The sequence below is a fragment of the Panulirus ornatus genome, chromosome 37 (genome assembly GCF_036320965.1).
Source record: "Panulirus ornatus isolate Po-2019 chromosome 37, ASM3632096v1, whole genome shotgun sequence".
NCBI lineage: Eukaryota > Metazoa > Arthropoda > Malacostraca > Decapoda > Palinuridae > Panulirus > Panulirus ornatus.
The window spans coordinates 5,627,306-5,653,706 of NC_092260.1; the positions used below are offsets into that span (position 1 = coordinate 5,627,306).

The 26,401-nt window shown below is 40.2% G+C and overlaps 1 protein-coding gene across 1 annotated transcript in view; it reads left to right on the forward strand.

Annotated features, from left to right (window-relative positions):
* The window catches only part of Mvb12 (multivesicular body subunit 12-like Mvb12), a 189,840-nt gene that overhangs the window by 75,490 nt on the left and 87,949 nt on the right, over nt 1-26,401 (forward strand). The window contains exon 4 of the mRNA XM_071683745.1: nt 21,094-21,322. Coding sequence (XP_071539846.1) covers nt 21,094-21,322 — 229 coding nt within the window. The remainder of the gene's footprint in view (nt 1-21,093; nt 21,323-26,401) is intronic.

The following is a 26,401-nucleotide window of genomic DNA, read 5'->3' on the forward strand; positions in this document are numbered from 1 at the left end:
TTTGAGTGGAGAAGAACTGGAGGAAGTAAAGTGTTTTAGATATCTGGGAGTGGATCTGGCAGCGGATGGAACCATGGAAGCGGAAGTGAATCATAGGGTGGGGGAGGGGGCGAAAATCCTGGGAACCTTGAAGAATGTGTGGAAGTCGAGAACATTATCTCGGAAAGCAAAAATGGGTATGTTTGAAGGAATAGTGGTTCCAACAATGTTGTATGTTTGCGAGGCATGGGCTATGGATAGAGTTGTGCGCAGGAGGGTGGATGTTTTGGAAATGAGATGTTTGAGGACAATGTGTGGTGTGAGGTGGTTTGATCGAGTAAGTAACGTAAGGGTAAGAGAGATGTTTGGAAATAAAAAGGGCGTGGTTGAGAGAGCAGAAGAGGGTGTTTTGAAGTGGTTTGGGCACATGGAGAGAATGAGTGAGGAAAGATTGACCAAGAGGATATATGTGTCGGAGGTGGAGGGAACAAGGAGAAGTGGGAGACCAAATTGGAGGTGGAAAGATGGAGTGAAAAAGATTTTGAGTGATTGGGGCCTGAACATGCAGGAGGGTGAAAGACGGGCAAGGAATAGAGAGAATTGGATCGATATGGTATACCGGGGTTGACGTGCTGTCAGTGTATTGAATCAGGGCATGTGAAGCGTCTAGGGTAAACCTTGGAAAGTTGTGTGGGGCCTGGATGTGGAAAGGGAGCTGTGGTTTCGGGCATTATTGCATGACAGCTAGAGACTAAGTGTGAACGAATGGGGCCTTTGTTGTCTTTTCCTAGCGCTACCTCGCACACATGAGTGGGGAGGGGGATGGTATTCCATGTGTGGCGAGGTGGCGATGGGAATGAATAAAGGCAGACAGTGTGAATTGTGTGCATGGGTATATATGTATGTGTCTGTGTGTGTATATATATGTGTACATTGAGATGTATAGGTATGTATATTTGCGTGTGTGGACGTGTATGTATATACATGTGTATAGGGGTGGGTTGGGCCATTTCTTTCGTCTGTTTCCTTGCGCTACCTCGCAAACACGGGAGACAGCAACAAAGCAAAAAAAAAAAAATTTTTTTTTTTTTTATACTTTGTCGCTGTCTCCCGCGTTTGCGAGGTAGCGCAAGGAAACAGACGAAAGAAATGGCCCAACCCCCCCCCATACACATGTATATACATACGTACACACACGCAAATATACATACCTACACAGCTTTCCATGGTTTACCCCAGACGCTTCACATGCCCTGATTCAATCCACTGACAGCACGTCAACCCCGGTATACCACATCGCTCCAATTCACTCTATTCCTTGCCCTCCTTTCACCCTCCTGCATGTTCAGGCCCCGATCACACAAAATCTTTTTCACTCCATCTTTCCACCTCCAATTTGGTCTCCCACTTCTCCTCGTTCCCTCCACCTCCGACACATATATCCTCTTGGTCAATCTTTCCTCACTCATTCTCTCCATGTGCCCAAACCATTTCAAAACACCCTCATCTGCTCTCTCAACCACGCTCTTTTTATTTCCACACATCTCTCTTACCCTTACATTACTTACTCGATCAAAACACCTCACACCACACATTGTCCTCAAACATCTCATTTCCAGCACATCCACCCTCCTGCGAACAACTCTATCCATAGCCCACGCCTCACAACCATACAACATTGTTGGAACCACTATTCCTTCAAACATACCCATTTTTGCTTTCCGAGATAATTATTCTCGACTTCCACACATTCTTCAAGGCTCCCAGGATTTTCACCCCCTCCCCCACCCTATGATTCACTTCCGCTTCCATGATTCCATCCGCTGCCAGATCCACTCCCAGATATCTAAAACACTTTACTTCCTCCAGTTTTTCTCCATTCAAACTTACCTCCCAGTTGACTTGATCCTCAACCCTACTGTACCTAATAACCTTGCTCTTATTCACATTTACTCTTAACTTTCTTCTTTCACACACTTTACCAAACTCAGTCACCAGCTTCTGCAGTTTCTCACATGAATCAGCCACCAGCGCTTTAACATCAGCGAACAACAACTGACTCACTTCCCAAGCTCTCTCATCCCAAACAGACTTCATACTTGCCCCTCTTTCCAAAACTCTTGCATTCACCTCCGTAACAACAATCCATAAACGAATTAAACAACCATGGAGACATCACACACCCCTGCCGCAAACCTACATTCACTGAGAACCAATCACTTTCCTCTCTTCCTACACATACACATGCCTTACATCCTCGATAAAAACTTTTCACTGCTTCTAACGACTTGCCTCCCACACCATATATTCTTAATACCTTCCACAGAGCATCTCTATCAACTCTATCATATGCCTTCTCCAGATCCATAAATGCTACATACAAATTCATTTGCTTTTCTAAGTATTTCTCACTTACATTCTTCAAAGCAAACACCTGATCCGCACATCCTCTACCACTTCTGAAACCACACTGCTCCTCCCCAATCTGATGCTCTATACATGCCTTCACCCTCTCATATAATTTACCAGGAATACTCAACAAACTTATACCTCTGTGATTTGAGCACTCACTCTTATCCCCTTTGCCTTTGTACAATGGCACTATGCAAGCATTCTGCCAATCCTCAGGCAACTCACCATGAATCATACATACATTAAATAACCTTACCAACCAGTCAACAATACAGTCACCCCCTTTTTTAATAAATTCCACCGCAAAACCATCCAAACCTGCTGCCTTGCCTTCTTTCATCTTCCGCAAAGCTTTTACTACCTCTTCTCTGTTTACCAAATCATTTTCCCTAACCCTCTCACTTTGCACACCACCTCGACCAAAACACCCTATATCTGCCACTCTATCATCAAACACATTCAACAAACCTTCAAAATACTCACTCCACCTCCTCACATCACCACTACTTGTTATCACCTCCCCATTAACCCCCTTCGCTGAAGTTCCCATTTGTTCCCTCGTCTTACGCACTTTATTTACCTCCTTCCAAAACATGTTTTTATGCTCCCGAAAATTTAATGATACTCTCTCACCCAACTCTCATTTGCCCTCTTTTTCACCTCTTGCACCTTTCTCTTGACCTCCTGCCTCTTTCTTTTATACATCTCCCACTCATTTGCATTATTTCCCTGCAAAAATCGTCCAAATGCCTCTCTCTTCTCTTTCACTAATAATCTTACTTCTTCATCCTACCACTCACTACCCTTTCTAGTCTGCCCACCTCCCACGCTTCTCATGCCACAAGCATCTTTTGCACAAGCCATCACTGCCTCCCTAAATACATCCCATTCCTCCCCCACTCCCCTTACCTCCTTTGTTCTCACCTTTTTCCATTCTGTACTCAGTCTCTCCTGGTACTTCCTCACTCAAGTCTCCTTCCCAAGCTCACTTACTCTCACCACTCTCTTCACCCCAACATTCTCTCTTGTTTTCTGAAAACCTCTCCAAATCTTCAACTTCGCCTCCACAAGATAATGATCAGACATCTCTCCAGTTGCACCTCTCAGCACATTAACATCCAAAAGAGTCTCTTTCGCACATCTATCAATTAACACGTAATTCAATAACGCTCTCTGGCCATCTCTCCTTCTTACACACGTATACTTATGTATATCTCTTTTTTTAAACCAGGTATTCCCAATCACCAGCTCTTTTTCAGCACATAAATCTACACGCTGTTCACCATTTCCATTTACAACACTGAACACCCCATGTATACCAATTATTCCCTGAACTGCCGCATTACTCACCTTTCCATTCAAATCACCCATCACTATAACCCGGTCTTGTGCATCAAAACCACTAACACACTCATTCAGCTGCTCCCAAAACACTTGCCTCTCATGATCTTTCTTCTCATGCCCAGGTGCATCTGCATCAATAAACACCCATCTCTCTCCATTCACTTTCATTTTACCCATATCAGTCTAGTTTACTTTCTTACACTCTATCACATACTTCCACCACTCCTGTTTCAGGAGTAGTGCTACTCCTTCCCTTGCTCTTGCCCGCTCACCAACCACTGACTTTCCTCCAAAGACATTCCCAAACCACTCTTCCCTTTTACCCTTTAGCTTCGTTTCACTCAGAGCCAAAACATCCAGGTTCCTTTCCTCAAACATACTACCTATCTCTCCTGTTTCTCATCTTGGTTACTTCCACACACATTTAGACACCCCAATCTGAACCTTCGAGGAGGATGAGCACTCCTCGCGTGACTCCTTCTTCTGTTTCCCCTTTTAGAAAGTTAGAATACAAGGAGGGGAGGGTTCCTAGCCCCCCCGCTCCCACCCCCTTTTGTCGCCTTCTACGACATGTGAGGAATGCGTGGGAAGTATTCTTTCTTCCCTATCCCCAGGGATAGAAGAAAGAATGGCCCAACCTGCCCACATACACAAGTATATACATACACATCATATATGCACATATACATACCTATACATTTCAATGTATACATATATATACATACACATGTACATAATTCATACTTGCTGCCTTTATTCTATTTATTTATTTAATTATTTTGCTTTGTCGCTGTCTCGTGTTAGCGAGGTAGGGCAAGGAAACAGACGAAAGAATGGCCCAACCCACCCACACACACATGTATATACATACACGTACATACATGCAAACTTACATACCTATACATCTCAACGTATACATATATATACACACACAGACATATACATATATACACATGTACATAATTCATACTGTCTGCCTTTATTCATTCCCATCGCCAACCCGCCACACATGAAATAACAACCCCCTACCCCTTCATGTGCACGAGGTAGCGCTAGGAAAAGACAACAAAGGCCACATTCGTTCACACTCAATCTCTAGCTGTCATGTGTAATGCACCAAAACTGCTGCTCTCTTTCCACATCCAGGCCCCACAAACTTTCCATGGTTTTACCCCAGATGATTCACATACCCTGGTTCAATCCATTCACAGCATGTTGACCCCAGTATACCTCATCCTTCCAATTCACTCTTTTCCTTGCACACCTTTCACCCTCCTGTATGTTCAGATCTTGATCGCTCAAAACCTTTTTCACTCCATCCTTCCCCCTCCAATTTGGTCTCCCGCTTCTCCTTCTTCCCTCCACCTTTATCATATGTATTCTCTTTGTCAATCTTTCCTTACTCATTCTCTCCATGTGACCAAACCATTTCAACACAACCTCTTCTCTCTCAACCACACTCTTTTTATTACCACACATCTCTCTAACCCTTTCATTACTTACTCAATCAAACCACCTCACACTATATATTTATTATCCTCAAACATTTCATTTTCAACACATCCACCCTCCTCTGCACAACCCTATCTATAGCCCATGCCTCTCCAAGATAACATTCTTGCCTTCCACACATTCTTCAACACTCCCAGAAGCTTCGCCCCCTCCCCCACCCTGTGACTCGCTTCCGCTTCCATGGTTCCATCCGCTGCTTAGTCAACTCCCTGATATCTGAAACACTTCAGTTCCTCCCATTCAAACTTATCTCTCAATTACGTTTTCCCTCAACTCTACTCAACCTAATAATCTTGCTCTTATTCACATTTACTCTGAACTTTCTCTTTCACACACTTCACCAAACTCAGTCATCAACCTCTGCAGTTTCTCACCCGAATGAGCCACCAGCACTGTATCATCAGCAAACAACAACTGACTCACCTCCCAAACCCTCTCATCCAGAACAGACTGCATACTTGCCCCACTCTCCAAAACTCTTGCTCTCACATCCCTAACCGCCCTATCCATAAACCAAATATACAGTCATTGCCCCCATGTACACCAATTATACCCTCCACTACCACATTGCTCACCTTTGCATTCAAATCACCCATCACTATAACTCGGTCTTGTGCATCAAAGCTGCTAACACACTCACTCAGCTGTTCCCAAAACACTTGCCTCTCATGATCTTTCTTCTCATGACCAGGTGCATAGGCACCAATGATCACCCATCTCTCTCCATGCACTTTCAGTTTTACCCACATTAATCTAGAATTTACTTGCTTTCACTCTGTCACATACTCCCTTAACTCCTGCTTCAGGAGTAGTGCTACTCCTTCCTCAGCTCTTGCATTTCCTCCCTAACCATCCCATTGATAAACAAATTAAACAACTATTTGGACATCACACGCCCCTGCTGTAGACTGACCTTCACTGGGAATCAATCACTTTCCTCTCTTCCTACTTGTACACATGCCTTACGTCCTAGATAAGAATTTCTCACAGCTTGTAGCAGCTTACCTCACACACTGTATACTTTCAAGACCTTCCACAAAGCATCTTTATCCACCCTGTCATATCCCTTCTCCAGATCTGTAAATGCCACATACAAATCTATTTTCTCTAAGTACTTCACACACTCACATTCTTCAAAGTATACACATGATCCACACATCCTCTACCACTTCTGAAACCACACTGCTTTTCTCCAATCTGATGCTCTGTACTTGCCTTCACCCTCTCAATCAGTACTCTCCCTTACAATATATATAGTGTTAATGGGATGGCCTTGATTAGGGCCTCAGCTGCCCATGCCATCTAGCTTACATAAAAAAGATTTAATGCATTGAAGACACATTTTTTACCCATCTCTCTATTGAAAACCCCTCACAACTCTTGTCTCCCTTTAACAGTTCTGTAATTCCACCTCTTGACCCAATTAACATACTTGGTTATTTATGTAATATCTACTCTTACTTGGAAACCCCACATTACAGGAATTGCTAAGTCTGCCCTTAAGAAAGTGGGTGTCCTGTTTAGATGTCACAATTTGTTTTCTTTTGAACAGTTGTTCTGTTTATCCAAAGGATTGATTCATCCTTGTATGGATTACTGCTCTCACATTTGTGGTGGTTCTAGCTCAGCATCCTTCATTGACAGAGTTGAGTTGAAAATGGTCTGACTTGTAAACTGTACCAGGCCAACTTCCAAACTTGACCTCTTGCCCTATGCTGCAATGTTGGTTAATTCTCCTTCTTCTGTTGATATTACTATGGTGTTTGCTCCTGAGAGCTGGCTGCTTGTGTGCCCTCACCTTTAGCTAGACCAAGCAATACTTGGCAAGCTGCTGCCCTGCATTACATGATTACTTTTTGGTTGTTGACAACTCAGAGGTGGGCCATTTTGATAACTGTCTCTTTCCCTATGTCTCAAAGCTTTGGAACTTATTACCTTCTCATGTCATTCCCAATAACTATGACCTAGCAATTTTTAAAAGATGTTTTTCACTTCCTCCAAAATTCATAAATATTTTCCCTTGTCTCTTTTTTTTTCCTTTCATAATGCTATTAATCTATATTTCAATTAAGGCTGGCCTTGATGTGGACTTTTCTCCATGACTGGAGCCCTCAACATAAAGAAATATTGTTTCCATGATTCTATCTCCTCTGTATACCTTATCCCACCTCTACACTCTTAATGTCTTTGTGTACTGCATAGACTAAACTTGAGCATTACTTGATCACTTTTTCCAGTTATTGCATCATATGTATATAATATTTTCAACATCCATTCTAGTGTGTGTGAAGATAAGATCAAGAACTGGTAGTGTATCTTTCCCTCTCATCCTAGTGGGCTCACTTACATGTTGTACAGGAAATTTTCCTGCATATGCTGTAAAAGTTTGTCTTTTGGTTATATTGGATTTACTTCTGAAAGTTAAGGTGCAGAAGTACATTATGTTCTCACACAATGAAGGCTCTAGCATGTTGTGGTCAAAGAGCGGAGATACCCATACTGAGAATGCCATATATTTCCACTGTAAGATTAATTATAAACCAATGAACTTGCCATGATATTAATCTTAAACCATGCAACTCTTGGCTTCTCTTGCCATGATATTAATTATAAACCATGCAACTCTTGTCTTCTCTTGCCATGATGAAGGAAGGCTCAGAAAGTGAAAATCTTACAAAATGAGGCAATGAGAATATTTTAGGATGTCAAAAGAGAATGTAGTGATTGAGATAATGAAAATGGAATTAGATCTGCAAGGCATCTCACTGAGAGTTCAAGAAATGAATGCATCTGCTGCAGTTTGCTTTATAAGAGGAAATATTGCGAAGAAAGTTTGACTAAATAGATCTGATGGGTAAGGACCTTCTGCAGACAAGGCAACAGAGGATATATGTAAGGACTCATAAATGGACATGAAAAATGTCACTTAATACACTGTTGTACAGCTTTTCAGAAAAGTTTTTTTAAGGACCCGTTGTGGAAAGAACAAGAAATAGATGTAGACTGTCTGTTACTGTGAGCAGATCATTTTATGAAACAGGAGAGTTTAGGGCATTGTTTGGGAAGAAGATTAGTAATAAAAAAAAACGAAAAGAAATAGGAAGAAAAGAGGTGTACTGTGATGTTTCATTTCTTTCAAGTGGCAGGGCAGGATGTGAGATCCTTTAAGGCAGTACTCAGATCAGGGTTATGATGACATTAGAATTAGACTTTGGCTGAGCAGTTCTATACTATCACCTCAAGCTGAATTATGTGCAGTATTAACAGTTTTGGAGAAGGTTGTGAAGATGTGAAATGATACATATTTCTTTGTATATAGTAGGGCAGCTTTGGGTTCTTTGAACAGGTGTAGTCCAGTTTTGAACACACCATAGGTGTCTGTAGAAAATTAGTACATGAAATAAGGAAACAAGGCAGTAATGTTCTACTTGTATGTGTTCCCTCATATGTAGGTATTGCACTTAATGAAGTGGCACACTGGGTAACCAAAGGAAGCACTGAAAAGGCTGAGGTAGATATACAGTGTCCACAAAAAACCTTGTCTGCTTCCCCATATAAAGTCAAAGGCAATATCACACTGACATGTCATTACTTTGTCATTTCTCCTTTAGTGCTGATTACCATCTGCAGATGCCTGGGCATGGAACTAGCAAGGTTCCTAAAGCATTCTAGGTTCATGTTTTGGTCCCATAGGGTCTTGATCTCCTGAATAAGGCAAGGCACTGATTAGGTGTTGCAGGAAGCAACTACCTGATCATGAACTCTTGAGCACCCAGTCTATCTAGAAATCTCACATGTAACCACATTTTCTTGCTTGTAGCACCCAGTCTATCTAGAAATCTCACATGTAACCACATTTTCTTGCTTGTAGCACCCAGTCTATCTAGAAATCTCACATGTAACCACATTTTCTTGCTTGTAGCACCCAGTCTATCTAGAAATCTCACATGTAACCACATTTTCTTGCTTGTAGCACCCAGTCTATCTAGAAATCTCACATATAACCACATTTTCTTGCTTGTAGCACCCAGTCTATCTAGAAATCTCACATGTAACCACATTTTCTTGCTTGTAGCACCCAGTCTATCTAGAAATCTCACATGTAACCACATTTTCTTGCTTGTAGCACCCAGTCTATCTAGAAATCTCACATGTAACCACATTTTCTTGCTTGTAGCACCCAGTCTATCTAGAAATCTCACATATAACCACATTTTCTTGCTTGTAGCACCCAGTCTATCTAGAAATCTCACTTGTAACCACATTTTCTTGCTTGTAGCACCCAGTCTATCTAGAAATCTCACTTGTAACCACATTTTCTTGCTTGTAGCACCCAGTCTATCTAAAAATCTCACATGTAACCACATTTTCTTGCTTGTAGCACCCAGTCTATCTAGAAATCTCACATATAACCACATTTTCTTGCTTGTAGCACCCAGTCTATCTAGAAATCTCACATGTAACCACATTTTCTTGCTTGTAGCACCCAGTCTATCTAAAAATCTCACATGTAACCACATTTTCTTGCTTGTAGCACCCAGTCTATCTAAAAATCTCACATATAACCACATTTTCTTGCTTGTAGCACCCAGTCTATCTAGAAATCTCACATATAACCACATTTTCTTGCTTGTAGCACCCAGTCTATCTAAAAATCTCACATGTAACCACATTTTCTTGCTTGTAGCACCCAGTCTATCTAGAAATCTCACATATAACCACATTTTCTTGCTTGTAGCACCCAGTCTATCTAGAAATCTCACATGTAACCACATTTTCTTGCTTGTAGCACCCAGTCTATCTAGAAATCTCACATGTAACCACATTTTCTTGCTTGTAGCACCCAGTCTATCTAGAAATCTCACATGTAACCACATTTTCTTGCTTGTAGCACCCAGTCTATCTAGAAATCTCACATGTAACCACATTTTCTTGCTTGTAGCACCCAGTCTATCTAGAAATCTCACATGTAACCACATTTTCTTGCTTGTAGCACCCAGTCTATCTAGAAATCTCACATGTAACCACATTTTCTTGCTTGTAGCACCCAGTCTATCTAGAAATCTCACATGTAACCACATTTTCTTGCTTGTAGCACCCAGTCTATCTAGAAATCTCACATGTAACCACATTTTCTTGCTTGTAGCACCCAGTCTATCTAGAAATCTCACATGTAACCACATTTTCTTGCTTGTAGCACCCAGTCTATCTAGAAATCTCACATGTAACCACATTTTCTTGCTTGTAGCACCCAGTCTATCTAGAAATCTCACATGTAACCACATTTTCTTGCTTGTAGCACCCAGTCTATCTAGAAATCTCACATGTAACCACATTTTCTTGCTTGTAGCACCCAGTCTATCTAGAAATCTCACATGTAACCACATTTTCTTGCTTGTAGCACCCAGTCTATCTAGAAATCTCACATGTAACCACATTTTCTTGCTTGTAGCACCCAGTCTATCTAGAAATCTCACATGTAACCACATTTTCTTGCTTGTAGCACCCAGTCTATCTAGAAATCTCACATGTAACCACATTTTCTTGCTTGTAGCACCCAGTCTATCTAGAAATCTCACATGTAACCACATTTTCTTGCTTGTAGCACCCAGTCTATCTAGAAATCTCACATGTAACCACATTTTCTTGCTTGTAGCACCCAGTCTATCTAGAAATCTCACATGTAACCACATTTTCTTGCTTGTAGCACCCAGTCTATCTAGAAATCTCACATGTAACCACATTTTCTTGCTTGTAGCACCCAGTCTATCTAGAAATCTCACTTGTAACCACATTTTCTTGCTTGTCGCACCCAGTCTATCTAGAAATCTCACTTGTAACCACATTTTCTTGCTTGTAGCACCCAGTCTATCTAGAAATCTCACTTGTAACCACATTTTCTTGCTTGTAGCACCCAGTCTATCTAGAAATCTCACTTGTAACCACATTTTCTTGCTTGTAGCACCCAGTCTATCTAGAAATCTCACTTGTAACCACATTTTCTTGCTTGTATAACCCAGTGTATCTAGAAATCTCACTTGTAACCACATTCTCTTGCTTGTAGGCAAGACTTTGGGCTTTCTCCCCCCTTAGAAAAGTAAGAACCAACCATCTTGAAACGTGGAGGAAATACAGCTCACAGAAGCAAAATTCCCAAAATGAAGTGGTAGCCTCAAAGAGTAATGAAAGAACATCAATCTGTCAAGATAGCCTGAGGCACACTGAGGCAGGTTGCTCATGCTGACACTACTAGTAGCAATCTCAGCAGCCAAGTATACAATGATTTCCCCCTGAGAGCATCATATTCTTATATTCACATTAAACCGTAGCCATCTATCGCCTTGAAAATATATGGCAGGCAGACAAGGCTTTTTGTGGACAGTGTGCATTCAAATAATAAGGAACATAATAAGGAAAAAATATCTGGTAGAAGATGAGTTAAGAAGGAATGAAATATATGAGAAGAGTGAGAATGACTGTGGAAAAGTATCTTTTGAGAGGTAAGAAGCCATATGCAGCTTTTATGGGTCAGAAGGCATACGACAGAGAGGAGTGGAATGCTGTAAGGGATGTGTCAAGGATATATAAGGTAGGAGGACAACTGTTGGATGGTGTGTAAACGTTTTATAGGGGAGCAGATGCAGTGTGAAAGTGGATGGAGAGTTAAGCAAAAGTTTTGTTGTACATATAGGTGTGAGACAGGGCTGTGTGATCTCACCAAGGCTTTTTAACATATATGTGGATGGAGTGATAAGAGAGATGAAAACAAAGCTAGGAAAAAGGGTTGTGGAGATGGAGTGTAGTGGTAAGGTATGATGGCTAGTGACAAGCCTGTTTCCGGATGATACTCTTGTTAGCTGAGAATGAAGAGGAGTTTCTGATGTGTTTAAGCTTAGGTGAGTGCAGGCACATGCAAGTAAAAGTAAAGTCTTGGTGTTTGAAAGGAAACGGAGTGAAAGTATAGATTATGTAAAGCCCTATAGAGTGAGAGAAGAAAGTGTACTAAACTGCATTATAGATATGGGGAGGAGAAAAACTGGTAGAGGTGAGAAAATTCAAGCTTTATCTGTCTTGGGTAAGTTTAGTAATATGGAAGGAAGTATAAGAAAGAAAACAGTACAGGTTAGAAGAGTCATTGGGTCCCTTAATAGAATAATGAAGGGTAGAGGTTTAAGTATTGAAGTGAAGAGAGGATTAAGGGACAGCATAGCCCTCCCAACCCTGACCTATGCAGTTGAAACATGGACATGGAATCAGTCAGGGATCTCAGTAAGGAATCCAGGCTGTGGAAATGATTTGTTTGAGAGGACTAATTGGTATGAGTAGATGGAATGAAGAAAGAAATGAAGGGGTATATGAGAGATTTGGTTTGGCAGGGAATGCAAAGATAATGAATTGTGGAATGGTTTAATGGGTGGATTGTAAAACTTTGATGTGGTTTGGGCAAGTAGAAAGACTGCATGATGGGGAGTTTACAAGGAGAGTGTATGATATTACAATTAAATGGGTTCATTTGACAGGAAGACCACCTGTGACATGGGGAAATAGAGTGGATGAGTACTGGAGGGAGGGAAATGGGGAAAGAATGTTTGGAATGGTGTATGCAAGGGAGGCATGTAAGGATGGGATAATTGGAGACACTTTTACTGTGGCCCCTTGGTGGGAGTTCCTGGAGGGAATGGGCATCAGAGATATAGATAGATACCAAGCTAGAAACAGGAAACAGTATCGACATGTATTTAGTACCAATTTCTACATATGGGAAAGATAAGAGTAGTTATAAGGACTCAGTGTTTGTGAGGTTAAGGTAGCATTATGAATATTACTGGAAACACGGATCAGTGAGATGTGAGCAAGATAAAGAATATAGAGTATGTAGAAGATCCAGACCCCTTACCTTGCTTCATTATCTACTGGAGTACAAGTTACTTATGGAATATAGAAATGCACAGATTGATACCCTTGCCAGGCAAAGTAAATGGGTGTGTAACATTGGGAAAGGAGATGAAATATTTGAGAAATATAAGTACTTTGCATTTAGAATGTAATTTTATTATTTGTAGAATTATGTGAGCCATAGAGGGACATTCTTGGACGAGGGTGGGGATGATGTATGTCAGCTCACCCTTTTGAGGTAATGTTTTTTCTTTTATCTCAATAAAGGTATCAGTCAACTGCTGAAGTTAGTGTTTGAGTTTAGGAGAGTGTGTGGAAGGAGAAAGATGAGAGTCAATGTAGATAAAAGCAAGGCTGTTAGGTGTAGCAGTGAAAGGAGACAGGTTATTTGGAGTGAATTTGAATAGAGAGAACTTGGAGGAAGTGGAGTGTTTTAGATACCTGAGAGTGGATATGGCAGTGAATTTCTCTGATAGCTAAAGCTATATGGTAGGTGAAAGGGACAGAGGTCTTAGGCACATCTGATGAGAGAGAAGTTATCCTTAAGGACAAAGATGAGTATGCTTGATGGTATAGTAGTTCTGTTGGTACTGTATGGATACAAACTGTGGACCTTAGATTGTAAAGGATGTGTTGGAAATGAAATGGTGAGGCTGATAATGTGGTGTAAGTAGGGCTGCTCAAATAAGAAATAATAGTTACCTGTAAGAGAGAAATTTAGTAGTAAGAGGAGTGTTTAATGTATGGGAGAGCCCGAGAGAGTGTTGAAATCGTCTGGATTTATAGAGAGGATGAGTGAGGAAAGGATGACTAAGATGATGTACTTGTCAGAAGTGGAAGGAACAAAAAAAAGAGGGAAACCAAAGAGGATATGGAAGGATGGAGGGAAAGATGCTTAGAAAGCCGTAGGCCTGAATACAGAGGAGGTTGCAAGCTATGCAGGGGATAGAGCAAATTTCAGCGATGTGGTTTACAGGGGACAACGTGTTGTCAGTGGACTAAACCCAGGCATATGAAGCACTTGGGGGAAAGCATAAAAGGTCTGTGAAGCCTGATTGTGGATAATGGGCTCTGGTTTTGGTGCATTTACATATTAATTAGTGTGAAGATGTGAGTGAATGAGGCCATTTCTTCATGTGTTTGTGGCACTGACTCACTAATATGAGAAAAGGTGGGCATATATGAATGAATGAAAGGAACTTCAGTAAATATGGTTTGTGGTGTCTTGGGTCACGTAAGATACTGTACCACTTTTGCTAATTTTTTAAGGAAGATTATTATTCACATTGATGGGAAACAGCCCCCATGATTTTTTTTTCTTTGTGTCATTTAACATTTGAATGGTAGGGCAACTTGTGAGATGTTGGGTGGAATTGTTGGATGTAAGTGAATAGTATTGAAGGTAATGTGCTCTGGCACACTTGTTGCATGCATATGCTACTGTTTTCTTACCTGTTAGAACAGAACTTGCTAATACTGATAGGACATTTTAATATGTTTAAGATAATTATTGGAAGAAATGCTAGTAAGAGTAAGAAGGTTATGTAATAAAGAAAGAGGCTGTTCTCTGTAGAATAGATATGAATGAGGAAGAATGGGAAATAGTATTTTGCATAGATTATGAATAAGGAAGGCAGTGGAAAAATAAAAGTTGAGAGGTGAGTATTACAAAATGTTTTTTAAAGTTTGATGAATGGGAGAAAGTGTAGTGAGTGTAAGGAGCCATCATGCTGGAATATGTACTTCAACTCTCATGTCTGAATTGAAAACTGTATTTTCTAAACCATAGAGTTGCAAAGATGGAGAATGCATTGTTAATGGTAAAGCAGGAAAGTAATATCAACAGTGATGGACACCAATAACAAAAAAGTTAACTTCGATAATGATTATCCGAGAACCCCAGTATTTAAGTCTGATATCGATAATCCAGTGGTTTTAATACCTAGTCATTGGAAGTTAACAATAATCTGAGAATGATAACTTTTTTTAATAAGAATTTAGAAAATAGGAAAAAAACTTCAAAATCCATAGAAAATGCTTATTTATGCTAAATCCAAGAATAAGTAAGCATTTTCTACAAGGTTCGCAACTTTTTTGCTTATTGATTTTTTGGATTTTTATGAAAAATGTTCTGTTTTAAAACCCTTGTAACCAAACCAATACTGTAAACTCTTTTTTGATTTACGAACCAGATAATTAGATAATTATTATAACAAGAACTAAAAGGTAACTTTGAAATTTAATTGTATGTGTTAAACTGTTAAATACTGCATAGTACAGTATCTGTATACAAGCTCAGAATTAGCAAGTAGTCAACTCAAAATATAAAACAAGAAGTGATTGCTGGTTACTGACAACTTATGATGATTAATAGTCACTTTATGACAATGAGTCTTTTTAAAGTCTATGGGTCACGCACTCATGCTATGTGTTGGTTGACCTTTAGGAAGACCAACTTCTGACAGTTTGGCCCAACAGGTAGCGTTGACCTCTTGAGCCTCAGGATGTCCTTGCTGAGAGAGAAAAGCCATTCCACTGCCACAGAGGATGGGCTGGCCATGTTGTACTTCAGGAAGAGGTTGATGAAGATCTCTCCCATGAAGTCAGAGTTGGCCATGCCCTTCTTCCCATCATTGTCCATCCATGTGTTGACAGACAAGCTTCTTGGCCTTCTGCTTGACACCCAGCGAAGAGGTGCTGTCACCATTCCAGTCTCTCAGTGCTCTCTTGACCTCGTCCTCCATGGTGGCCTTGATAGAGATCATTAGGTTGCTGTTGAAGCTGTGCAGCCAGTGGAGCCAGAACTTTGGGTGGAAGACAGCTGCCAGCTGGCAGTCCTGGTTGTTCAGGTAATGCTTGACCTGGATGGTGATGGTTACTACCAGAGGTCAACCAGTGGCTTGCAGTTGGCCAAGCTGTTCCTCATGTTCTTGAGCTTCATGAGGGTGATGGCCACAGTGGGAAGGAGGGTTCCAAGGTAGGCATTCTTCCCCAGGATGTTGCTGAGGGCAGTATCCACATGGGACATGACTTTGATCCACTCCTTCAGGAAGGTTATCTCCTGGTCATTGAAGGCTGAGAGGCTCTCCATGCCATTAAGGAACCTGATGAATTCAGCCCTCATGGTGACCAGGATGTTGAGAACAATGATTGAGTTGTACAAGTCATACACCTTGTCTTGCCAGGGACCACCATCCTCTTGCCCAGTGCCCTCTAGTTGGTGTTGCCGATCTGAGGGCTCCTCCCCTGGGCATTGAAGAGTGCCTGATCCTTGCCGTGTATTGAGACAGTGATGGTAGAGCCTGTCTGTTTAAGGAGGATCTTGCCCAAGTCCACGGAGGCCACCAGATTGAAGGTGTGAGCTGCACACCTCACGTAGACTGGTAGACTGGGGTGCTCATGTTAATCACCAAGGAGTTCCCTGAGAGTTACAATGTTGATAGCACCATCACTAACATCTGTGTTATCCTCATTGGACATAAACAATATATCTGAGCTATATATTTTTTTTTTTTTTCTTTTAAACTATTCGCCATTTCCCGCGTTAGGTAGCGTTAAGAACAGAGGACTGGGCCTTTGTGGAATATCCTCACCTGGCCCCACTCTGTTCCTTCTTTTGGAAAATTAGAAAAAAAAAAAAAACGAGAGGGGAGGATTTCCAGCCCCCCGCTCCCTCCCCTTTTAGTCGCCTTCTACGACACGCAGGGAATACGTGGGAAGTATTCTTAATCCCCTATATATTTTATTTATATAACGTTACATATTATCATATGCACGTGTAAATAATAAATAGAATGAACAACAAAGTATGTCTTATTATATAACCAATTATAGTTTAAACTTTCCTTTTACAAGAATCTAGAATTAATAACAAAGAATAACCTAAAATGAAATGAAGAACCTAAAATGAAAATAAAACAATAAAGATTTTCTTATTTTCATTATACTTTGTCGCTGTTTCCCGCGTAAGCGAGGTAGTGCCAGGAAACAGACAAAAGAATGGCCCAACCCACCCACATACATATGTTTATACATGCACGTTCACACATGCACATATACATATATACATATGTACGTAATTCATCCCATTTTAGAAAGTTAATACAAGGAGGGGGGGATTTCTGGGGGGGGGTTGGGCCATTTCTTTCGTCTGTTTCCTTTCGCTACCTCGCAAACGCGGGAGACAGCGACAAAGTATAATAAAAAATATAATAATAATAATACGTAATTCATATTTGCTGACTTTATTAATTCATGTTGGCGCCCTGCCACACATTAAATGACACCCCCTCCCCCCGCACGCGTGCAAGGTAGCCCTAGGAAAAGACAACAAAGGCCACATTCATTCACAGTCAGTCTCTAGCTGTCATGTATAATGCAACAAAATCACAGCTCCATTTCCACATCCAGGACTTTCCATGGTTTACCCCAGACATTTCACATGCCCTGGTTCAATCCATTGACAGCACGTCGACCCTGGTATACCACATCATTCCAATTCACTCAGTTCTTTGCACACCTTTCACCCTTCTGCATGTTCAGGCCCCAATCGCTCAAAATCTTTTTCACTCCATCCTTCCACCTCCAAATTGGTCTCCCACTTCTCCTCGTTCCCTCCACCTCTGACACACATATTCCCTTTGTCAATCTTTCCTCACTCATTCTCTCCATGTGACCAAACCATTTCAATACACCCTCTTCTGCTCTCTCAACCACACTCTCTTTATTACCACACATCTCTCTTACCCTTTCATTACTTACTCAATCAAATAAAGATTTTATCGGACAAAATATGAATGGACATTTGCGGACTAAAGAATCGAATTATCGAAAGTTAACTGGTCCAATAATAGTCCAACGATGAGAATCAACTTTCATAATTATCTTATCGGATTATCGCATTAGCGCCTAACTTTGATTATCAATAGTATGGTAGGAATGCAAAGGAAAAAGTGAAATAAATAAAGGTATATATAAGGTGTGTGGTTATCCCTGGGGATAGGGGAGAAAGAATACTTCCCATATATTCCCTGCATGTTGTAGGTGACTAAAGGGGGAGGGAGCGGGGGGCTGGAAATCCTCCCCTCTCGTTTTTTAATTTTCTAAAAGAGGAGCAGAGAAGGGAGCCAAGTGAGGACATTCCTTCAAAGACTTAGTCCTCTGTTCTTAACACTACCTCGCTAACGCGGGAAATGGCGAATAGTATGAAAAAAAATGATAAGATGCGTGGTACGAGAAAGTCATTAAACAAATGCATGGGCAAAAGGCTTGAAGATGATATGGCCATGTACAATGTATTTCAGTTGAGCATTTATTGAGGATTTTGTATTGTGGTTGAAGGTACAATCAGATGTGGACAGAAAAAGTGATTTTACTGTTGAAGCTGTAATGAGAAGAGATTGATTGAAAGATGAAAAGATTTGGGAAGTGAACTTATGAAAGCTAGGCATATTTTGTGTGAGGAGCATAACTGTCAACTTTAAGTAGTGGAGTATATTTGAGAAAGAGAGACAACTGGAGGGCTGATTGGATAACTGTCAACCTTAAGTAATGAAGTTTACTTGAGAAAGAGAGACTACTGGAGGCCTGATTGGGTAACTGTCAACCTTAAGTAATGAAGTTTACTTGAGAAAGAGAGACAACTGGAGGCCTGATTGGTTGTTTAGTAAAAACAATAAAGTTTACCTTGACAAGAAAATGTAATTCCCCGCTGCTGCACATTAGCCTTCTTCTGTCCCCATTACCGCTGTCATTTATACAGTTTATTTCTGACATTTTCCTCAGAGTATACCTGAATTTATAAGATATTTATCTAAATGACTTTTGAAGGTATTTGTAGCCTTAGCATTCACTGTGTCTGATGGTAACTTGTTCCAGTGCTCAAGATACCAGTAGGAAAAGAAACTTTTTCCCATGTCCATGCTACATCATTTAGCTTCGAGGTTATTCCATTTGTCCTGGTGACCATATTTTCTTCCATTTTGAAAAGATGTTATTTTTTCATCAAACTTGTTCAGAATTTTAAACACATGGATTAAATCACTGTGAAGTCTACGTCTTTTAAGGGGGAAGAGATCCAATCATTTTATTTTCTTCATACACCAGATTTCTAAGGAATGGGAACAATTTTGTCGTGCGGCTTTTTACTTGCCATAATTTTTTCTTGTCTGTTTTATAGTTTGGGGACCAAAACTGGACTGCATATTCAGCGTGTGGTGTTGCTAGAGATTTATAGTGTAAAAATTGTTTGCCTTTTTCACATGCTGATTGACACTGTTTAGTGTACTTCAGATTGTTGCTAATGACAACTCCAAGGTCCTTTCCTTCATTTACTTTCATTGGAGAGTTTCCAAATAAGTAGTCGTAATGTATATTCTTGTCTCCAAAGCGCATAACTTTAAACTTGTCTACCTTAAACTTCATATGCCATCTATCTTTGAATCATTTTGCAGTCTCACCAGTTTACAGCTCTGCCTCTTAGTTTAGTATTGTCAGCAAATTTGGAGAGCTTAGATAGGAGACCAAGTTCTAGGTCATTAATGTATATTGTGTAAAGAATGAGGCCTAAACCGACCCCAGTAGCACACCACTCATTACGTTTAGCCAGTCTGAGGCTTCACCATTTAATACACACTGCTTTCTTCCGGTGAGCCAGTCTCTGATCCATGTACAGAGTTCTTCTCCGATTCTGTGTGCTTTGAGTTTATGTAAAAGTCTCTTGTGAGGCACTTTATCGAAAGCCTTTTGGAAGTCTAAATTTGCTACATCAGATGGTACTTTTTTGTCCCAGTTCTGATAAATAGCATTAAAGAATTCCAGCAAATTTGTCAGGCAGGGTCTTCTGTTGCGGAAACCGTGTTGGTTGTCCAATATGATTTTATGATCTAGAAATGGGACAATTTTATCTGATTATCTTTTCCATCACTTTACCTAATACTGATGTAAGGCTAATTAGGCTGTAATTCAAGGCACACTTTTTGTCTCCTTTTTTTTATATATAGGGATAACAGTTGCTAGTTTCCAGTCATTTGGTACCTAACCATCCAATAGTAATTTGTTGAATATTTTTATTTGGGGTACATCAGCTGTCTCCTGACCTCCTTTAAGGATCTTGGGCCGTTGGATTTGTTAGGATTTGATTGGTCCAGGTATTTATCTACTTCAGAGCTCTTTGTTTCTCTAACCTTCAACTCTTCTTCGTCAGATCCTTGAAACATTTTAATTGGTTGTGGCATTTGAGATGTTTTTTCTCAGTTTTGAATACGGAGTTAAAAGAATAAGTTAGTATGTTAGCCATTTCCTTGTCTCAGTAGTTAGTGAGTCATGTTTGTTTCATAATGGTCCAATTCCTTCTTTTACTTTCTTCCTTTGTCATATATATTTGAAGAATTCCTTAAGAATATTATTAAATTTCAAGGAAAATCTTTTTTTTTCCTTGCTTTTAGTGTCTTATGACCTCACACTCTCTTTGGATTTTGATTGATAATTGGTGCTTTTCATCGGTTCCCATTAATTTGAATTTCTTGTGTTTTCTTCTTTTGGCAAAATAGTCCTTCCATTCTCCTATTCATCCGTGATGGTTTTCAGCTATTGCAAGTTTGTCTTGTGTAGTTCAAGTGTCTTACTTGGTAACAACTTAGTGCACAGAATAAATGCTTAAAAGGATTTCCAATTGCACAGAACAAATATTTAAAAGGATTTCTGATAAGTGTGGAAAAGAGTACACTTTGCCTCATGGGACATACGTTGAGGGTACTTAATGCAAGATGGTGAATGTGAGTGAGCTGTGAGGCTGTTTGATCTTGTTTGTGCCATGGAGAAGGGAGTTAAGTTAAAGATTAAAGATGTCGTGTGTAGTTGAGCAGGCACTTTTTTGTAATGAGTGATTGATGATGTTTCTAAACCAGCTGCATGTCACACTTGAATATTAATGATGGGGATTTTTTGCAGGTCAGAAGGCCTTTAAGAAGAAGCAGCTTTGTTACAAACAAGTACCGCGTAACATGGCAACACAGACCATAACAGATATCATCATCTTGAGTCGCTCCAAAGTTGCACCTGAGGGGTTTTCTCTAGTAGGAGAGATGAATGGTCTGTGTATTTGTATTAAGCCAGGGCCAGCACCAACACCACAGTATAACAAACCTGTTGCCCAAACTTCATCACCTCTTCCTTATGGGTTAGTGTATATTCTTACTATTTGCACTGTTTCAGCAATTCTGTTGAAAGGGACCGGGTATTTGTGATGGGTGATTTAAATGCAAAGGTAATTAATATGACAGTTAAGGATGTAATTGCAGTGCATGGGGTATTCAATGTTATGATTGAAAATAGTGAACAACTTTGGGATTTATATGCTGAAAAAGGACAGGGCCTGGGAATATCTGTTTTAAAAAGAGGGATATACACAAGGATATGTATATGAGTAGGAAAGATGGTCAGAGGGCATTATTAGATTATATATTGATTGATAGGCATGTAAAAATGAGACTTTTCAATGTAAATGTACAAATCTACAAATCTACAAATCTTGTGGAGGTGAGAATGAAGATTTGTAGAGATTTTCTTAGAGGAAACAATGTCAGGGAGAACTGTATTGGGAGTAAGTTGGCTTGGAAAGGAGACTTGTGCGAAGAAATATCAGCAGAGATTGAATGTAGAATGGCAAAAGGTGAGAGTAAATGAAGTGAAGGAAGTGGATGAGTAATAGGATGTATTTTGGGAAGCAGTGATGATATGTGTGAGAGATGCATGTAGCATGCTAAAAATGAGAGATGAGCAGATTAGAAAGGGTAGTGAGTGGTAGGATGAAGAAGTAAAGTTGCTAGTGAAGAGGGAAAAAGTTGCCTTGGGGTGGTACTTATCGGGAAAGATTGCAAATGATTGGGTGATGTACAAGGGAAAGTGGTAGAAGGTCAAGTGGAAGCTACTGGGGTTGAAAAAGAGGGCAAATGAGAGTTGAGGTGAGTGATTATTAGGAAACTTTTGGGAGAATAAAAAGATGTTTTGGTAAGAGGTAAATGATGTGTGAAAAAGACAAGAGAACAAATGGGAACGTTGATGAAGGGGGTAAAATAGGAAGTGATAATAAGTAGTGAAGAAATGAGGAGATGGAGTGAGTATTTTGAAGGATAGTTAAATGTGTTTGATGATAGCATGGCAGATGTAGGGTGTTTTGGTCAGGTTAGCATGCAAAGTGAGAGAGTGAGGAAGAGTGGTTTCGTGAAGAGAGAATAGGTGATAAAAGCCTTGTGGAAGATGAAATGTGGCAAGGTGGCTGGAGTGGATGGTATTGCAGTTGAACTTTGGGGGGAAAAAGGGTAACTGTGTTATTGATTGTTTGGTAAGGATTTTCAGTGTATGTATGGATCATGTTGAGGTTCCTGGGGATTGGTGGAATGCAAAGGGGGGGGGATAAAGGTTAGTGTTGAAACTACAGAGGTATAAGTTTTTTGCATATACCTGGTAAGTTGCATGGGAAGATATTGATTGAGAGGGTGAGGGCATGTACAATTCATCAGGTTGGAAAGGAATGGTCTGGTTTTGGAAGTAATACGGTATGGGTGTATCAGGTGTTGCTTTAATTAAAGTGTGTGAGAAATACTTAGAAAAACAGATGGATCTGGAGAATGCAAAAACAGATGGATTTGTATGTGGCATTTATGGATCTCAAGAAGGCTTATGATGAAATTGATAGTGTTGCTTTGTGGAAGGTCTTAAGAATGTACAGTGTAGGAGGAAAGCTGCAAGAAGCAACGAGAAGTTTTTATCAAGAGTGTAAGGCATGTCTCTAAGTAGGAAGACATGGGAGTGAATGGTTCTAAGTGGAGGTCGGTCTGCAGCAAGGGTATGTGATGTTACCATGGTTGTTTAATTTGTTTATGGATGGGGTGATTAGGGAGGTAAATTCAAGTCTTGGAGAGAGGGGTAAGTATGCAGTTTGTAGGAGATGAGAGGCCCTGTGTAGTCAGTAAGTTATTGTTTGCTGATGTTACAGCACTGGTTGCTGTTTTGAGTGAGAAGCTGTAGAAGTTGGTGATTGAGTTTGGAATAGTATGTGAAAGGAGAATGTTGAGAGCAGATGTGAATAAAAGCAAGGTTAATGGGTTTAGCAGGGTTGAGGGATGAATGAGAAAATTGGAGGAAGTAAAGTGTTTTACATATGTGGGAGTGGTAATGGCAGTGAATGGAACCATGGAAGTGAAAGGAAGTCGCAGGGTAGGGGAGGGAGCAAAATCTTGGAGAGCTGAAGAATGTTTGGAAAAAGAGAATGTTATCTGAGAGGGTGAAAATGGGTATGTTTGAAGGATTAGTAGTCTCAGCAATATCACATTGATGCGAGGCATGGGCTATAGATAGGGTGGTTTGGAGGAGGATGTATGTGTTAGAAGTGAAATATTTGAAGACAATGTTGGTTGGAGATAGTTTGATCAAGTTAGTAATGAAAGGGTAAGACAGATGTGTGGTAATAAAAAGAGTGTGGTTAAGAGAGCAGAGGAAGGTGTGTTGAAATGGTATGGACACTTGTAGAGAATGAGTGAGGAATGGTTGACAAAGAAGACATATGTGTTAGAAGTGGAGGGAGCAAGGAGAACAGAGAGACAAGCTTGGAGATGGAGGGATGGAGTGAAATAGATTTTGCGCGATGAGGGCCTGAACGTGCAAGCAAGAGGGTGAAAGGCATGCCCAGAGTAGGGTGAATTGGAACAATGTGGTATAATAGAGTCAGTGTGCTGTCAATGGACTGAACCAGAGCCCTTGACATGTCAGGGGTAAACCAGGGAAAGGTCTGTAATTTGTGGATATTGATAAGGAGCTGTGATTTCAGTGCATTACAAATGACAAGTTGAGTATGGATGTGAAGAAAGTTGGCCTTTCATCATCTGTTTCCTGACACTGACTCACTGAAACGGGTTGGCAATTGGGTGTGGAGAGAGGAAAAACATGTTTATGTATCATTTTTTCTTAATGCATTTATTCTATTTCCTTTGGAGCATTGTGGCATTTGAAATGGGTGATGGCAAACAAGTATGAATATGTATACATTTTTGTATGTATATGCATATAACAACTGTTGCCTCACCTTCCTCCACATTCTTCAGTTTTTGAAATATTTTTTCCATCTTCATTTCACCTCAGAAATATTCTTTTTTATTTCCTTTCACTACCTCATTTTGATTTATCAACTCCTGTTACTTCTTACACTTATGTCTACTTCCTTCCTCTTTCATCTCCTTCCAGTTTAATTTCCAAAATCTTCATATGCTCTTTCTTTGCTTTCTTCTCTCAGCTTCTGAACATTCTGCTTACACATCTTACACCTCCTTTACTGAACTTCCACTTACTTTTGAACAATATATCATGTATCTTTTTCTTCTTCAGCATTTTCAATCTCATCCATTCACTATGCAATTCCCCTTTTATCTTATTTATCACTACCGTTTATCCTGCTACTCCCTATCTCTCTATCTATATGTCTAGCTGTCTGTATCTCTGATGCCTCTTATTCCCTTTGGAACTCCCTTGAGGAGGTGGCCATGGAAATAGAGTCTCCTTAATTTCTGATCTCCAGTGCTGCTTTCTAATTTTTTGTGCCTCACCTTAGCATGCCACTGGCATTGGACAACTTCAGCATAGTGTTTCATAGGCTCCTACCCAAGTTCATAACGACTGCTTATACCTAATGTGTATGCCTGTGATCCAGCCATTACTTGTACCTAATGTTTCTGTCAATCTGTATATTTATTTATTAATATCTCTGATGCCCATTCCCTCCATTTTTTTCTTAAGGCATGAACAAAAGTCCACATGAGGGTCAGGCCTTAATTGAATTATAGAGAAATTTATGAAATGGAAAAAGAAAAGATGAGGGAAAATGTTTACAAATTTTGGAGGAAGTGAAAAACATGCCTTTTGAAATGTGCCAGGTCATGCTTATTGGGAAAGAAATGAGAAGGTAGAGAATTCCTAAGCTTTGACCTGTAGGGAAAAAAGCATTTGTCAGTATGGCCCACCCTTAAGTTGCCAATGGCCACACAATGATCATGTGATGCAGCAGCTTGCCAAGTATTGTGTGGTCTAGCTAGTGCTATGGCCACACAAGCAGCCTGCTATTAGGAGCAAAAACCAAAGTAATACCTATAGAAGAGGGAAAGTGAACCAACATCAGCATAGGGCAAGAGGGTCAATTTTGGAAGTTAGCCTGGGAACTACTTTCGACTGAACTGTGTCAGAGATAGAACTGCCCCAGATGTGAGAGCAGTACTCCATACAAGGATGAATCATTCCCATTCATAAACAGAGCAACTGTTCAGAAGAAAAGAACTTTTTGACATCTAAACAGGACACCTAGTTTCTTAGAGGCAGACTTAGGTATTCCTGTAATGTGAGGTTTCCAAGAAAGAGTGGATGTTACAGTAATACCAAATATGTTCATTGAGTCAAGAGGTGGAATTACAGAACTGTCAGAGGAGAGATAAGAGTTGTGAGGTGTTTTTGATGGAGTTGGTTAGAAACTGTGTCTTGGAGGCATCAAACTTCACAATATTTTGTGTACCCCCCTTAGATATCCCGTCCAAGTCTGAGTTTATTGAGGAAGCTATGTCAAGATGAGAAGCAGATTGAATGAAAGAAGAGGGAGCAGAATTGAAGGATGTGGATGAATGCAGTATTGAGTCAGCAGCATATGAGTGCATTGGATTATTTGTGGAAGATAGGGAATCATTGAAAAGGAGAAGGAGAAAATGTGTTGGGGACAGGACAGAACATTGAGAGACACTACTCTTGATCCTTTCTAATCTGCCCACCAACCTTCTTTCTCATGCCATGTGCATCTTTTGCACAAGCCATCACTGCTTCCCTCAATGTATCCCATTCCTCACCCACTCCCCCTCACATCATTTGCTCTTATCTTTTGCTATTCTACACTCAATCTTTCCTGGTACTTCCTCACACAAGTCTCATTTCCAAGTTCTTTTATTCTCTCCACCCTCTTAAGGCATCAGATTTTAAGGAAAAATTTGCAGCCCAGTGATGCCAACTCACAAACACTTGTCAAATGCATTTTATGTTATAATTTATAATACATAACATACCCTTGCAAATTATATCCTGAAATTACATCATACATAAATTACCAAATGATGGTGAAAACCATCTTTTTTGAAAACCTCTACAAATCTTCACCTCCTCCAAATTGTGATCCGACATACCTCCAGCTGCCCCTCTCAGCACATTCACATCCAAAAGTCTTACTTTT